The following is an 18,106-nucleotide window of genomic DNA, read 5'->3' on the forward strand; positions in this document are numbered from 1 at the left end:
TAACTTTTAATTAATTCTGTATTAAAATAACTTGTAATCCCTCTTGTACATTGTACATGAAATAATGTGCACTCTGGTCACTAAGTATACAAGGTAGTCCAAATGAAAAAAAAGGGATTTTATAACCGAAATTAGAATAATTTAGGGCAACAAACATTGCCTCATATGCAGCAGGATACTGTTACGAATCCTAAAGTTAGGGATTTGACAATGGCGCCCTCTACTGGATATTAAATAATGCACCCTGCAGATGCGAACAGTACTGAGAAATAATTTCCTGTTCGATCTACCTATGGTTCTCATATATAGATAATCTGGTTTGAGAGTATGCCAGAGAAGACTGTCTCTTAGGTGTACAGTAGGAAATAAGAGCAAATGTTTGAATCTGCTGTCAACGTTAGACTGGATTATATTTTCCCATAGAACCTACTATACCGAATATTCTCTGGGGGTCCCCCTCCAGGTACTGATCCGGCCCAACACTTTATCGCTTCCAAGATCGGTTGAGATTGAGTAATTTAAGTGTGGTTTGGTAGTAGATTGAACCGCATCTCTACCGGAATGGTTGATGAGAGTTCATGAATATAGAAATTAAAGATAAGTATTGGATGGAAAAATGGAAAAGGTGAAGTATAGTAGAAAGATGTATCTGCTGTTGGCGTTAGACCGTGAGAAACCTGTCAGTTGAAGAACTGCTACAGGGACTCACTGAATCGCCAATGAGAGACCTGAAAAGTGAAAAGTTTGGAAAAAATAGAATAATGCTATTCTGATCCAAAGGAAATTATCTCTGCATCAACAAATAATATTTGCAATGCTGGATTCACATTGAAAACTTTCTCTGCCTAAAAACCAGCTTGTGAGAGAAATATAGATAAAGTTTATGTACACCATAAATAGCTGAATTAATATAATTAACTACTTCCAAATAGCAGGTGTTCTCTACCTGCTGTCAGATTGTTGGATATTACCAATCAGATAATAAATATATATGAGAAAAAAAGGGGGGGGCAAATAACCGCACAGCTGTGTACAACAACACCTCCATCGGGAGCGGTAATGTAATACACTCACCCTCCCGTCATTTCACAAATGGGTCATACTATTTGTTCCCGGTGCACAAGCTTTTGTCCAGCAGATAAGAAGGGAATATTACCAGTTTACCGTTGTACCTTTTACCTATGATTAGTAGCAATACCAGGTGACTCTACTTTATATTTTCTTTTTTTATTATTTTGAATTGTGCAATTTAGAAGAGATTCTGATTGACACTGTGTGCTCACAAGTACACAGCACAGCGGGGCGGTTCTTTTCCCCCCCTTTTTTACTCATATACAGTATATTTACTATCTGATTGGTAATATCCAACAACCTGACAGCAGGTAGAGAACACCTGCTATTTGGAAGTAGTTAATTATATTAATTCAGCTATTTATGGTGTACATACAACTTTATCTGTATTTCTCTCACAAGCTGGTTTTTAGGAGAGAAAATTTTCAATGTGAATCCAGCATTGCAAATATTATTTGTTGATGCAGAGATCATTTCCTGTGGATCAGAATGGCATTATTCTATTTTTTCCAAACTTTTCACTTTTCAGGTCTCTCATTGGCGATTCAGTGAGTCCCTGTAGCAGTTCTTCAACTGACAGGTTTCTCACGGTCTAACGCCAACAGCAGATACATCTTTCTACTATACTTCACCTTTTCCATTTTTCTATCCAATACTTACCTTTAATTTCTATATTCATGAACTCTCATCAACGATTCCGGTAAAGGTGCAGTTCAATTTACTACCAAACCACACTTAAAGTACCCAATCTCATCCGATCTTGGAAGCGATAAAGTGTTGGGCCGGATCAGTACCTGGAGGGGGACCCCCAGAGAGTATTTGGTGTAGTAGGTTCTATGGGAAAATACAATCCAATCTAACGTTGACAGCAGATTCGTATATTTGCTCTTATTTCCTACTGTACACCTAAGAAACAGTCTTCTCTGGCATACTCTCCAACCAGATTATCTATGTACGAGAACCATAGGTAGATCGAACAAGAAATTATTTCTCAGTACTATTCGCATCTGCAGGGTGCATTATTTAATATCCACTAGAAGGCGCCATTGTCAAATCCCTAACTAGGATTATTGACATTATCCTGCTGCATATTTGGCAGTGTTACCCTAAATTATTCTAATTTCAATTATAAAATCCCTTTTTTTCATTTGGACTATCTTGTATACCTAGTGACCAGAGTGCACATTATTTTATGTACAATGCGGGTCATTCCGACCTGATCGCATGCTGCGGATTTTTGCAGCACATCGATCAGGTCAGAACTGCGTGTGCGTATGCACTGTAATGCGCAGGCTCGTTGTACGAGTGCAAAGTGGATCGGCGCCCAGCGATGGATTCTACGACGAATCCGTTCGTACGGGAGTTTGCAAGGAGATTGACAGGAAGGAGGCGTGTCTGGGTGTCATCTGACCGCAGGCATGTCCAGGCGTTTGCAGGGCGGGTGTCTGACGTCAATTCCGGGACTGAACAGGCAGAAGTGATCGCAGTGGCTGAGTAAGTTCCGCTACTCAAAAACTGCACAAATTGTGATTGCATCTTTCGGCTGCAAAAGCGATCGCATCCTTGCACAGCAAATATACACTCCCCGGTGGGCGGCAACTATGCGTTCGCACAGCTGCCAAAAACAGCTAGCGAGCGATCAACTCAGAATGACCCCCAATGTACAAGAGGGATAAAAATTTATTTTAATATAGAATTCATTAAAAGTTACGTTTTAATCATTAATAACACCACACATAGATTTCTTCTTCTTAATGAGTGCACCACAAAACGGTCGTTCTTCTCTTCCGTTTGTTAATATGACTAACCAGTAGTGTTCTACTGTACCCTTGGTGCACCACCAACAAGTTGTAAAAAGCAATATAGGAAGCTTTTTTCACAATATATGAAGTTGGTTTTAGTACTCATTGCGAACTCTTTTTTTTTAACTATCTTCAGTGCGGAAACACACCTGTATTACAATAAAGTAAGAGACGTTATATATAATATGATTAATACATACTGTCCATTTTCCAGATCCTTTACATGGCACACAGAGGCTTCCACCACGTCTTTGGGGTTTGTGTATGGATTTAGAACAATGGGTCTTTCCTCATGGTGATAGTGTCGAGTTGTTCCATTTGTCTTATACGCAAGAGGACTGGCTTTCCCATTGGGAGACATTTCTTCTTTTTCCCTTTCTTTTTCAGGTAGTACAACTTCAACTTTTATTTCCACTGCAAAAGTAAACAGCATTGTTACATACTATAAATGCTCCACTGCAATGAAATACTGATAATGCTGTGAAGAATCCACCCATCAACACTGTGCCTTTCTGCAAAGCAAGCCTCCTTGTTGGCAGTCACTGTGTGCCTCTTTAGATAAAGTAGCACTCTGCTTTAATATAAAGAGAAAAATTTGATCTTAAAAGCGCAACTAATGGATAGCAGCCTATGAGAAAAACAAGTAGCACCTCACAAATTAACCACCAAGATAATATAACACAAAAAAGATTTTTTTTCTCACAATGGCGCACACCACACATATAATAAATGGAAAAGTTCTTACTCAAAGGGTTTTTTTCCCCGGAGTTTAAAGAATCCAAATTCTTGTATGAGTTGGAAACGTTCTTATCCACACACCATAGATACTTCCATAAGGATAAATTCAATGGATTCCCAATCTCAAAAAAGAAAAAACAGTCTAGTGCAATATTGTCTGAACATATGACGAAGGACCTGGTGTCTGAAAAGCTTCAAGCTGGTGAGAAAGATCGAAGGGACAGCTCCATTTGGATCCACGATTTACCTGAGGAGGTGAAAGAATCCCAGGCTTTCGGACTCTTATCCCAATATAATTTGGGACTGGTAATAGCGTGGAGAGTGAGCCATTGTGATCCCTACCCACAAACTGTGTGGTGACATGCTTGTTTTAACGTTTTTATTGTGAGTCTAATGTAATAAAGTAATTCTGTCATCTGTTCAGACAATATTGCACTAGACTGTTTTTTCTTTTTTGAGATTGGGAATCCATTGAATGTATCCTTATGGAAGTATCTATGGTGGATGGATAAGAACGTTGCCAACTCATACAAGAATTTGGATTCTTTAAACTCCGGGGGGAAAAACCCTTTGGAGTAAGAACTCTGCTTTAATATGGCAACATACTGCTTCAAAGAACATATGGTGGACATATTTAGGCCATACCTCCCGAAGACTGCTGGGAAGTACAAAAAGGTGCCAGAATTAATGAAGAGCTGTCTCCAGGGGAGGAGATGGGTATTGAAAAATGTTTCAGTAGGGCTTGACACCCCCAGAACTGAGACCATGCCTCATAATGTCACATAAACTTGTACCGATTCAGTAAACTGACATTATGGGAAGTACAAGTATGTCACTATAAACATTCTAATTTTCCCATGTATTGTATATTATTCAGCTCACTAATAAACAGCTTTAGATAATTTGTTGTCAAATAGAAGCCATACTGCCCTGGAATGTCTGTGAGACTAACACATTTTTCATTGCATGATGGAAGAATTTGCTGCATTGTAATGGGGGAGGGCTAGTCCGTCACACATTTTCCAAACGGAGGTCCCCTCTGTATAAAGTGTACTTCATTAATCTGCCAGTCATGTGACATTTTGTAAACATCTACCATAAGTAGATAAGGAGATTTATGGTAAGACTTACCATTGCTAAATCTCTTTCTGCGAGGTACACTGGATTACACAGGGAATAACATCAGGGTGTAGAGTTGGATCTTAATCCGAGGCACCAACAGGCTAAGGGTGTGTACACACGGTGAGATATTTTCTTTTGATTTTGACTATATAGTCAAAATCTCAAGAAAAGTTAGTGCAGATCGCAAGGTGAAGTCACCTTGCGATCCCGATTCGATCCCGATGCGCGGCCCCGCCAGGTCGGTATCGCAAGAAAAGATAGACTGTGCAGACAAGTCAATCCTTGCTAGATCGGTGTACTATCTAGTTCATCTCACATGTCAATGACATCCCACATAAGCCAAAATCGTAAGCACACATAGTCCATATCTCAAGAAAAGTTAGTCAAAATCTGTGCTATCTGGGCTCCAGGGAGTTCAAGGGAAATCGCAAGTGAAAATCGGGCATAGCAAGGATCTCACCGTGTGTACACACCCTAAAGCTTTGACTGTTCCCAGATGCACTGCACCGCCTCCTCTATATCCCCGCCTCCAGGCACTGGAGCTCAGTTTTGTTGACCAGTCCAATGCAGTAGCAGGTAAAAGAGACGACAGTAGTTAGTAGCCACATACAACCACATTCTCATGACAGGAGAAGGTACCAGCGGCTAATGCCATACAAACCCAAAGAAGCTAAGTGCGTCAGGGTGGGCGCCCTGTGGAATCCAGTGTACCTCATAGAAAGAGATTTAACAAAGGTAAGTCTTACCATAAATCCCCTTTTCTGCAGCGGGATACACTGGTATTCCACAGGAAATAACATCAGGGATTTCCTAAAGCAGCTCCTCATGGGAGGAGACGCACTGTAGCGGGCACAAGAACCCAGCGTCCAAAGAAAGCATCCTGGGAGGCGGAAGTATCAAAGGCATAGAACCCGATGAATGTGTTCACTGAGGACTGCATAGCCGCCTTGCACAGTTGTTCTAGGGACGCGCCACGACAGGCCGCCCAAGAAGGTCCAACAGACCAAGTAGAATGGGCCTTGATAGTAGCTGGAGCTGGAAGTCCAGCCTGTACATAAGCTTGTGTAATTACCATTCTAATCCATCTGGCCAAGGTCTGCTTATTCGCAGGCCAGCCACGTTTGTGAAAACCAAAAAATACAAAAAGAGAAGCAGATCTCCTAAGAGAGGCGGTTCTCTTTACATATATTCAGAGAGCCCGTACCACATCCAAAGACCGTTCTTTGGAGGACAAACCAAGAGAGATAAAGGCCGGAACCACAATCTTTTGGTTAAGGTGGAAAGAAGACACCACCTTAGGCAGATAACCAGGCCGAGTTCTAAGAACCGCACAGTTACGGTGAAAAATCAGAAAGGGTGACCAACAGAATAAGGCACCCAAGTCTGAAACCTTTCTAGCAGAGGCAATAGCCAGCAAAAATAAGACCTTAAGTGTAAGCCATTTAAGGTCCACAGACTCAAGAGGTTCAAACGGAGACTCTTGTAGGGCATCTGACAAAACTGACAAATCCCAAGGAGCCACAGGAGGGACATAGGGAGGCTGAATCCGTAAAATGCCCTGAGTGAAAGTATGAACGTCAGGCAGAGTCGCAATTTTTCTCTGAAACCATACCGACAAGGCTGAAATATGAACCTTGAGGGAGGCCAGACGAAGGCCTAAGTCCAGGCCCTGTTGCAGAAAATCCAAAAGTTTGGCAGTACTGAACTTGTACGCATCATAATTCTTAGCCGCACACCAGGTGATGTAAGAATTCCAGGCCCTATAATAAATCCGAGTCGAAGCCAGTTTATGGGCTTTCAACATAGTTTGAATGACCGCCTCAGAAAATCCCTTGGCCCTCAGAACTGAAGCTTCAAGAGCCACGCCGTCAAAGCCAGTCGGGCCAGATCCTGGTAGACACAAGGGCCCTGAATGAGGAGGTCTGGGCGTTCTGGAAGTAGAAGAGAACGCTCTATCGAGAGACCCTGCAGGTCTGAGAACCAATGCCGTCTGGGCAACGCTGGAGCGATTAGAAGTAGTAATCCTCCTTCTTGCTTGAACTTCCTTATTACCCTAGGCAGGAGTGACACCGGAGGGAACAAGTATGGCAGCCGAAAGTTCCATGGAATAGCCAGGGCGTCCACGAACGCTGCTTGAGGATCCTTTGTCCTTGCTCCGAAGACCGGAACCTTATGATTGTGTCGAGACACCATCAGGTCTACATCTGGTAGGTCCAACTTGTCCACTAGAAGTTGAAAGAATTCCAGATGAAGGCTCCACTCTCCGGCGTGTACGTCCTGATGACTGAGGAAGTCCGCTTCCCAGTTGAGGACCCCCGGAATGAACACTGCCGATATGGCTGGCAGATGGCGTTCAGCCCATAGAAGAATCTTTGACACTTCCATCATTGCCATACGGTTTCGAGTGCTGCCTTGATTTATGTACGCCACCGTGGTGGCGTTGTCCTACTGTACTTGAACAAGCCTGTTGTGTACCAGAGGCAGGGCCAGTTTCAGAGCATTGAACACTGCCCGCAACTCCAGAATGTTTATCGGAAGGAGAGATTCCTCCCTGGTCCACCGACCCTGAAGAGAGTGTTGCTCCAACACCGCGCCCCAACCCCGCAGACTGGCATCCATCATTAGGAGGACCCAGTTGGAAATCCAGAAGGGACGACCCCTGCTCAATTGTTGGTCCTGGAGCCACCAGCTCAGAGACAGACGAACTTCCGTAGTCAAGGAAATCATATGAGACCTGATCCGGTGAGGCAGGCTTTCCCGCTTGGAAAGGATTAACCGCTGCAGAGGGTGAGAATGAAATTGAGCATACTCTACCATGTCAAAAGCTGACACCATGAGGCCTAGTACTTGCATCGCCAAGTGTATCGACACTCTTGGGCGAGAAAGGAAGCATCGTATCCTGTCCTGAAGTTTCAGGACCTTCTCTGGAGACAAGAACAAACGTTGGCTGTGTGTGTCCAGTAATGCCCCCAGGTGTACCATGCTCTGAGCAGAAATCAGCAAGGATTTCTTCCAGTTGATGAGCCACCCGTGGGCTTGCAGGAATTGGACTGTCAGTTCCAGATGACGGAGAAGAACCTCTGGGGAGATCGCCAGGATCAACAAGTTGTCCAGATACGACAGGATCCTGATACCCTGATGGCGGAGAGGGGCCGCCATGACCTTGGTGAAGATTCGCGGAGCTGAGGTCAGTCCAAAAGGCAAGGCCTGGAATTGATCATGTAGGTTGCCAACAGCAGACCGCAGATATTGCTGATGCGACATGGCAATAGGTATATGTAGGTAAGCATCCTGTATGTCCAGGGATACCACATAGTCCTTGGGCTCCAAGACCAGAACAATAGAGCGAAGAGTTTCCATACGGAATTTGGATATCTTCACAAATTTGCTCAAAGACTTGAGGTTGAGAATGGGCCTTGAGGATCCATTCGGTTTCGGAACTAGGAACAACGTTGAATAGTACCCCCTGCCTCTTTGAGCCAGAGGCATCGGCACTATCACTCCTGTGTCCAGGAGGGATTGTACCACCAATTGTAGAGTTTTTAATTTCAACGGATCTGAAGGGATGTTTGTCGAGCAAAACTGGCGAGGGGGACGTTTCTTGAAAGAGATGGCGTATCCGTGAGTGACGACTTCCCTCTTACAGGCGTCTGAAGTGGTCTGTTACCATACCTGGGTGAACCGCAGAAGTCGGCCTCCCACCCTGGGGTCCCCCAGGGGGAGGCCCCCACCCCGTCATGCAGCAGGCTTGTCTGGTTTGAAAGCAGGCTGACGGACAGCCCAAGAACATTTAGGTTTGGGCTTAGAGGTTTTGGAAGTGCGAGCCTGTTTAGGGTACGCCTTTGCTTTACTTGGAGGTCGAAAGGAACGAAAGGTGGTACTTTTAGCCTTCGGAGCCGAACCATTAGTACTCGGCAGACATGCAGTCTTAGCAGACGCTAAGTCAGCAACAATCTTGTTCAGATTTTCCCCAAAAACGATGTTTCCCTTAAAAGGGATCACCTCCAAGGTCTTTTTAGAGTCCAGATCCACAGACCAGGACCGCAACCAGCACACTGGCATCAGAGGCCGCCTCTTGAATGTAATGAGAGTCTGTGGTAATATATGAAAGACACTGTCTGGCATTATCAGAAAAATAGGAGGTAGCTCCGCTTCAACTTCTTGAACCCAGGCTTCGATAGCTTTTGCAGCCCAAAAAGCCACTATAGTAGGTCTATGCAAAGCACCCGCAAGAGTGTAAATAGACTTCAAGCAACCCTCCACGCGCTTATCCGTCGGTTCCGTCAGAGAGGTGACAGTAGTGACAGGCAGAGTAGAAGACACCACCAGACGTGTCACATGTGAGTCCACCGGTGGCTGTGTTTCCCAATTTTTACTTAACTCTGCAGCTAGCATCTTTTTAGAGAATTTCTTTCCTGGAGACTCCAAGGATTCCTGACGTATGTCAACTAAATAATCAGAATGTGGCAAAACTAATTTAGTAACCTTCTGATGTTTGAACTTATCAGGTTTTTTAGACGTATCTGGAAGTTCAATTTCATCATCGATCTGAAGAATCAGTTTGTTAGCCTCCAAGAGGTCAGGAACATCCACCTGTGTTGTAGATTCCCCATCAGAAGCATCTGCATCAGTGTCTGATGGGTCAGTATATACGGCATCTTCATCGGATGAAGTATCCGAAACATGCGTGGATTGTGAAGAAGAAATGGCCCGCTTAGATGACCCTTTGCTCCTAGTAGGGCAAGGGTCAGGCTTTTGTTTAACCAAGGACTGATTTAACTGCTGTTACTGAGTCGACAAAGAATCCACCCATGGTGGATTTACAACAGGGACAATATGTGATTGTACAGGCACAGGAGGTCCCAGAGGGGGCGCAAGTCTCGTTACTAGCGTAGTCAGTAAATTAGAAAAAGCAGCCCAAGGTGGGTCTTGGTGTGCCACCGGTGCTGCAGGCTGACCGAGGGGTACAGAACCCCCACTACCTGCACCCTCAGCTGGAATATTTTCCTCAGATAAATCCGCAGCGTCAGCACTGCATGACGCAGGATCAGCCACGGATCTCCCGCCCTGTGATGCAGACATTATGTGTGAATGTAGCCTTAGGGCGTAACAGTACAATATAGCCAGACACAGTACCTGACAAAAAACCGCTGTACCTGACAAAAAACCGCTGTGGAGTGTGAATGCAATGCAGATCACAAACAGAGGATTTAAGTGGTATAGGGTGACTGAAATACACAGAGAAAAATACCAAACAGTATATCCTGTGAAACACTTATATATATATATAGAAAATGAAGTGCCGAAGAGCGCCTAATGGTGTTTAAAAGTTGTAAAATCAATTCACCATGTGAAAAAGTGCAAAGTGTAAATTTAAAAAGGATCGACTTAGCTTCCTTAAGAAACTGCTTCAGTCTGATGACACTTTTGAAACATGTAAAATAGAAATAAAAGCCAACATAGGGGTAAATTTACTAACATTCGTAATTTTCGGAAAAAGGTCAAAGTTCAATCACGAATAACATCGAAAGTGTAAGATTGCAACTTTTTGAATTTATTACGACTAATTTACTAAGCTGTCGTATTCTGCATTTTCATTTGTTCTGATGTCGATGTCATTCGTGGTTTTTTTACCTTTTTTACGGCAGTGATTAGCAAAACACTGCCGACTTTTTCAAAATGAATCTCGGCCGGATCTGTGTGATCCGTGCTGGGGTTCATTTTTTTTTGTTTTAAACACTGTAAAACGGAGAAAAAAAATGCGTGGGGTCCCCCCTCCTAAGCATAACCAGCCTCGGGCTCTTTGAGCCGACCCTGGTTGCAGAAATATGGGGGGAAAAATTACAGGGGTTCCCCCATATTTAAGCAACCAGCATCGGGCTCTGCGCCTGGTCCTGGTTCCAAAAATACGGGGGACAAAAAGAGTAGGGGTCCCCCGTATTTTTAAAACCAGCACCGGGCTCCACTAGCTGGACAGATAATGCCACAGCCGGGGGTCACTTTTATATAGTGCCCTGCGGCCGTGGCTTCAAAAATCCAACTAGTCACCCCTGGCCGGGGTACCCTGGGGGAGTGGGGACCCCTTCAATCAAGGGGTCCCCCCCCAGCCACCCAAGGGCCAGGGGTGAAGCCCGAGGCTGTCCCCCCCATCCAATTGGCTGCGGATGGGGGGCTGATAGCCTTTTGTGAAAATGAAAAGATATTGTTTTTAGTAGCAGTACTACAAGGCCCAGCAAGCCTCCCCCGCATGCTGGTACTTGGAGAACCACAAGTACCAGCATGCGGCGGAAAAACTGGCCCGCTGGTACCTGTAGTACTACTACTAAAAAAATACCCAAAAAAAGACAAGACACACACACCTTGAAAGTAAAGATTTATTACATGCATCCACACAAACATACATACATACTTCCCTATGGCCCCACGCAGGTCGGTCCTCTTCTCTAGTAGAATCCAAGGGGTACCTGTTGAATAAATTATACTCACCAGATCCAGGGTCCCAGGCTCCTCGTAGAATCCATTTGTAATCCACGTACTTGATTAAAATAAAAAAACGGAGAGCCGAGCCACGCACTGAAAGGGGACCCATGTTTGCACATGGGTCCCCTTTCCCCCGACTGCCAGAAACCCACTCTGACTTCTGTCTAAGTGGGTTTCTTCAGCCAATCAGGGAGCGCCACGTTGTGGCACCCTCCTGATCGGCTGTGTGCTCCTGTACTGTCTGACAGGCGGCACACGGCAGTGTTACAATGTAGCGCCTATGCGCTCCATTGTAACCAATGGTGGGAACTTTCTGCTCAGCGGTGAGGTCACTTTCAGTCAACCGCAGGGCAGAAAGTTCCCACCATTGGTTACAATGGAGCGCATAGGCGCTACATTGTAACACTGCCGTGTGCTGCCTGTCAGTCAGTACAGGAGCACACAGCCGATCAGGAGGGTGCCACAACGTGGCGCTCCCTGATTGGCTGAAGAAACCCACTTAGACAGAAGTCAGAGCGGGTTTCTGGCATTCGGGGAAAGGGGACCCATGTGCAAACATGGGTCCCCTTTCAGTGCGTGGCTCGGGTCTCCGTTTTTTTATTTTAATCAAGTACGTGGATTACAAATGGATTCTACGAGGAGCCTGGTACCCTGGATCTGGTGAGTATAATTTATTCAACAGGTACCCCTTGGATTCTACTAGACAAGAGGACCGACCTGCGTGTTAACATAAGGTAAGTATGTATGTATGTTTGTGTGGATGTATGTAATAAATCTTTACTTTCAAGGTGTGTGTGTCTTGTCTTTTTTTGGGTATTTTTTTAGTAGTAGTACTACAGGTACCAGCGGGCCCGTTTTTCCGCCGCATGCTGGTACTTGTGGTTCTCCAAGTACCAGCATGCGGGGGAGGCTTGCTGGGCCTTGTAGTACTGCTACTAAAAACAATATCTTTTCATTTTCACAAAAGGCTATCAGCCCCCCATCCGCAGCCAATTGGATGGGGGGGGACAGCCTCGGGCTTCACCCCTGGCCCTTGGGTGGCTGGGGGGGGGACCCCTTGATTGAAGGGGTCCCCACTCCCCCAGGGTACCCCGGCCAGGGGTGACTAGTTGGATTTTTGATGCCACGGCCGCAGGGCACTATATAAAAGTGACCCCCGGCTGTGGCATTATCTGTCCAGCTAGTGGAGCCCGGTGCTGGTTTTAAAAATACGGGGGACCCCTACTCTTTTTGTCCCCCGTATTTTTGGAACCAGGACCAGGCGCAGAGCCCGATGCTGGTTGCTTAAATATGGGGGAACCCCTGTCATTTTTTTCCCCATATTTCTGCAACCAGGGTCGGCTCAAAGAGCCCGAGGCTGGTTATGCTTAGGAGGGGGGACCCCACGCATTTTTTTTTTGGAAAATAACCACTTTCCCACCCCTTCCCACTGATATACATGCACGGATCTCATGGATCCGTGCATGCCTATCCAATCACGGTAAAAAAAAAGCAGGTCTGGGGTTTTTTTAGCACTTTTTTACGAGTTGTAATTTTTCACGGCAGTGTTTGATTTTTTTTTGCTTTGCACTTCTTAGTAAATGACCGAGATTCATACTTAAACAGCCGCGTTTTGACCGATGGTGTATTCATTCGTAATTTTTTTCTTGGACTTCCAAAAAAATACGAATGGCCTCATCACTGCCGTGATTTGAGTTTAGTAAATTACCGAGATGACACTTTGAAGAAAAAACGGCATCTCGGTCAAAATCGGGATCTTAGTAAATATACCCCATAGTGTGTACTGTTTAGATGGTATACAATGCTCCAAACTTTAGGGGCCTTGCTGGTCCCAATATAAATAAAAGAACTGGATGAGCAATTCCAGTTTCAATATGTAAGAGCTAGACACAATTGTAAAACATAAACAATAATTTTTAATATAATAAATCCTGAAGCCAATGTAGGTAACACACGTACAAGATAAAAATGAATAAACAGCTTATCTGTCCACAAATTAGAATCACAAGGTGAGCAGCAGCCCAATCCTGTTAACACGTAAACAAATGTCCTGAAGCAAATGCAGGTAGCATACGTACAAAATAAATAGATTAAAATGGCTTATCTGTCCATTCAAGGAAGTCAAGGGTGAGTTGTAAGTCCCGGCCCCGACGCGTTTCATCCTGTAGCATAGGACTTCATCAAGGGGATACTTAGTGGGAGCACAGCAGGATATTTATAGGGTAGACAATTAATCACATGTCTACCAGGAAGTAGACATCACTTCCTGTGGATACTGGAGAGTATTTCCTATTACATTGTTTGACATAAAATAACTCTAATAAATTGCATTGGAATAAATGTAGGTAGATAAGGACACAGATATGTATTGTCAACACACATAAACTTTTAAAAATGAGGGTTCCTGTAGTGAAAACGGCTCAAGAGCGGTCGTGAACCGCATATTGAACCGCATGACGTCACTTCCGCCCGGCGCCATGGAGGTCGAACATAGGACATGTGACCCGTGAGCAGCAGACGTCACTACCGCCGGACAATGTGAGGAATCGTTCGGCGGTGACGCGCAGTGTATCGCGTCACTTCCGTTGTAGAGACAGTTTAGGGTGAATGGCGGTGACACGCACGTTGCTTCCGCTATAGTCCGACGGGCTGGAACGCAAAAGCCTTCTTCCGACACCTTGGTTCAGTGATAACTTGCTGGTGGTTTCGCCGTGGAACGCACGGCCATTTTAGCTAGAGCTTAACATAAACTCAGTATTACACAGATGATAATAAACGGATAAGGATAATAAAAACTTTTTACTATGATAGTGTATATTTAAATAGTTGTTGGCAAAGTGGATTAGTATACATAAAATAACACATATATCTAATAACTTAATAAATGATCTCTAGTGGGTGGAAGGTGAATCAGTGATGATAGTGGGTGAAGTGCAAGGATATAAATATAAGATAACTATATATGAAGGTATGAATAGAATGTTAATATAAAAAGGGTGCGATATATATATATATATATATATATATATATACACTGCTCAAAAAAATAAAGGGAACACTTAAACAACACAATGTAACTCCAAGTCAATCACACTTCTGTGAAATCAAACTGTCCACTTAGGAAGCAACACTGATTGACAATCAATTTCACATGCTGTTGTGCAAATGGAATAGACAACAGGTGGGAATTATAGGCAATTAGCAAGACACCCCCAATAAAGGAGTTTTTCTGCAGGTGGTGACCACAGACCACTTCTCAGCTCCTATGCTTTCCGGATGATGTTTTGGTCACTTTTGAAAGCTGGCGGTGCTTTCATTCTAGTGGTAGCATGAGACGGAGTCTACAACCCACACAAGTGGCTCAGGTAGTGCAGCTCATCCAGGATGGCACATCAATGCGAGATGTGGCAAGAAGGTTTGCTGTGTCTGTCAGCGTAGTGTCCAGAGCATGGAGGCGCTACCAGGAGACAGGCCAGTACATCAGGAGACGTGGAGGAGGGCCGTAGGAGGGCAACAACCCAGCAGCAGGACCGCTACCTCCGCCTTTGTGCAAGGAGGAACAGGAGGAGCACTGCCAGAGCCCTGCAAAATGACCTCCAGCAAGCCACAAATGTGCATGTATCTACTCAAACGATCAGAAACAGACTCCATGAGGGTGGTATGAGGGGCCGACGTCCACAAGCGGGGGTTGTGCTTACAGCCCAACACCGTGCAGGATGTTTGGCATTTGCCAGAGAACACCAAGATTGGCAAATTCGCCACTGGCGCCCTGTGCTCTTCACAGATGAAAGCAGGTTCTCACTGAGCACATGTGACAGACGTGACAGAGCCTGGAGATGCCAAGGAGAATGTTCTGCTGCCTGCAACATCCTCCAGCATGACCGGTTTGGCAGTGGGTCAGTAATGGTGTGGGGTGGCATTTCTTTGGGTGGCCGCACAGCCCTCCATGTGCTCGCCAGAGGTAGCCTGACTGCCATTAGGTACAGAGAAGAGATCCTCAGACCCCTTGTGAGACCATATGCTGGTGCGGTTGGCCCTGGGTTCCTCCTAATGCAAGACAATGCTAGACCTCATGTGGCTGGAGTGTGTCAGCAGTTCCTGCAAGACGAAGGCATTGATGCTATGGACTGGCCCGCCAATTCCCCAGACCTGAATCCAATTGAGCACATCTGGGACATCATGTCTCGCTCCATCCACCAACGCCACGTTGCACCACAGACTGTCCAGGAGTTGGCGGATGCTTTAGTCCAGGTCTGGGAGGAGATCCCTCAGGAGACCATCCGCCACCTCATCAGGAGCATGCCCAGGCTTTGTAAGGAGGTCATACAGGCACGTGGAGGCCACACACACTACTGAGCCTCATTTTGACTTGTTTTAAGGACATTACATCAAAGTTGGATCAGCCTGTAGTGTGTTTTTCCACTTTAATTTTGAGGGTGACTCCAAATCCAGACCTCCATGGGTTAATACATTTGATTTCCATTGATAATTTTTGTGTGATTTTGTTGTCAACACATTCAACTATGTAAAGAACAAAGTATTTAATAAGAATATTTCATTCATTCAGATTTAGGATGTGTTATTTTAGTGTTCCCTTTATTTTTTTGAGCAGTGTATATAGGACCCCGATGCACTTAGGCCCCGTCAGGGTACACAATATAGGGATAGCAATATGTGTGAGATACACGGAATAGGAACCACACAGCAGCTATTGGCACACACAGTCACATATACAATGCAGAAATTATTACAAACAACAATAAAACTGCACTGGACTACCAATACTAAGTAAAGCTATGTATGTATACAGATATAACAATGCACAGTAAATACTGGATGTATATCACAGGATACTTGTACTAAATATCCCTATAGTTATGCACTTGTTCTTAACTAACACTGTCTAAACGACATGTAGAATACTCAAGTGTCCTGTAAATGCACAGCGCTGATGAGGAAGGCGGCTTTACAGAGGAGACAGTGCCCAGCAGTCCCAGAATCAGCACAGCTCTGTGTAATGGCGCCCAAACGCTGACAGGGAGTGAGGGAGAGAGATGCAGCTCCAGGGCGAGAACATCTGCTGTAGATGACGCCTGGGGCTGGGGAGGGGCTACAGGTCAGAGCTTTATCCTCTCTGCTGGACTTCACCACCGGGTACTATGGAGCCTGTACTAAACGGATTTTAGTAAATCCAACCTGTGCTCCTTGCCCTGGTGGATATAGTGGGGTCCCTGCACGGCCACAGTGTCCATGCCAGCGGCGGGGTCCGTCTCCGAAGACCGCGACCGGATCGCGATTTTAGCGGGTCCCATCTGGGGGTCCCTCTTACCTTCTATCATGCGGCCACGCGATACAGGACAGCAGTGGCGGTATGTGTGCCTGATGGGACCGGAGGGCCTCCGCTGTAAGTTCCCGGCAACCAGGGCGCGGGAGTATACAGTCTTCTTTCGTGTTAGAAAAGATCTTTTCAGGGCTGCCTAGCGCAGCCCTCCCTGTTAGCTGCCTGCACTGCAGGCACCAACTTACAAACTGAGCTCCAGTGCCTGGAGGCGGGGATATAGAGGAGGCGTTGCAGTGCATCCTAGAGATGAGCGCCTGAAATTTTTCGGGTTTTGTGTTTTGGTTTTGGGTTCGGTTCCGCGGCCGTGTTTTGGGTTCGACCGCGTTTTGGCAAAACCTCACCGAATTTTTTTTGTCGGATTCGGGTGTGTTTTGGATTCGGGTGTTTTTTAAAAAAAACACTAAAAAACAGCTTAAATCATAGAATTTGGGGGTCATTTTGATCCCATATTATTATTAACCTCAAAAACCATAATTTCCACTCATTTTCAGTCTATTCTGAATACCTCACACCTCACAATATTATTTTTAGTCCTAAAATTTGCACCAAGGTCGCTGGATGACTAAGCTAAGCGACACTAGTGGCCGACACAAACACCTGGCCCATCTAGGAGTGGCACTGCAGTGTCACGCAGGATGTCCCTTCCAAAAAACCCTCCCCAATCAGCACATGACGCAAAGAAAAAAAGAGGCGCAATGAGGTAGCTGACTGTGTGAGTAAGATAAGCGACCCTAGTGGCCGACACAAACACCGGGCCCATTTAGGAGTGGCACTGCAATGTCACGCAGGATGTCCCTTCCAAAAAACCCTCCCCAATCAGCACATGACGCAAAGAAAAAAAGAGGCGCAATGAGGTAGCTGACTGTGTGAGTAAGATTAGCGACCCTAGTGGCCGACACAAACACCGGGCCCATTTAGGAGTGGCACTGCAGTGTCACGCAGGATGTCCCTTCCAAAAAACCCTCCCCAATCAGCACATGACGCAAAGAAAAAAAGAGGCGCAATGAGGTAGCTGACTGTGTGAGTAAGATTAGCGACCCTAGTGGCCGACACAAACACCGGGCCCATTTAGGAGTGGCACTGCAGTGTCACGCAGGATGTCCCTTCCAAAAAACCCTCCCCAATCAGCACATGACGCAAAGAAAAAAAGAGGCGCAATGAGGTAGCTGACTGTGTGAGTAAGATTAGCGACCCTAGTGGCCGACACAAACACCGGGCCCATTTAGGAGTGGCACTGCAGTGTCACGCAGGATGTCCCTTCCAAAAAACCCTCCCCAATCAGCACATGACGCAAAGAAAAAAAGAGGCGCAATGAGGTAGCTGACTGTGTGAGTAAGATTAGCGACCCTAGTGGCCGACACAAACACCGGGCCCATTTAGGAGTGGCACTGCAGTGTCACGCAGGATGTCCCTTCCAAAAAACCCTCCCCAATCAGCACATGACGCAAAGAAAAAAAGAGGCGCAATGAGGTAGCTGACTGTGTGAGTAAGATTAGCGACCCTAGTGGCCGACACAAACACCGGGCCCATTTAGGAGTGGCACTGCAGTGTC

At 45.5% G+C, this 18,106-nt stretch overlaps 1 protein-coding gene and 1 pseudogene across 4 annotated transcripts in view; one reads left to right on the forward strand and one right to left on the reverse strand.

The window, feature by feature from the left end:
• Nucleotides 1-18,106, reverse strand: part of AIFM3 (apoptosis inducing factor mitochondria associated 3) — a 194,116-nt gene that overhangs the window by 66,010 nt on the left and 110,000 nt on the right. For all 4 annotated transcript variants that reach the window (XM_063964266.1, XM_063964268.1, XM_063964267.1 and 1 more), the window contains exon 3: nt 3,074-3,287. In XM_063964266.1, coding sequence (XP_063820336.1) covers nt 3,074-3,287 — 214 coding nt within the window. The remainder of the gene's footprint in view (nt 1-3,073; nt 3,288-18,106) is intronic.
• LOC134944060 (5S ribosomal RNA) lies at nt 1,788-1,905 on the forward strand (annotated as a pseudogene).

Source organism: Pseudophryne corroboree, chromosome 1 (genome assembly GCF_028390025.1).
Source record: "Pseudophryne corroboree isolate aPseCor3 chromosome 1, aPseCor3.hap2, whole genome shotgun sequence".
In the NCBI taxonomy this organism is placed as follows: Eukaryota; Metazoa; Chordata; class Amphibia; order Anura; family Myobatrachidae; genus Pseudophryne; species Pseudophryne corroboree.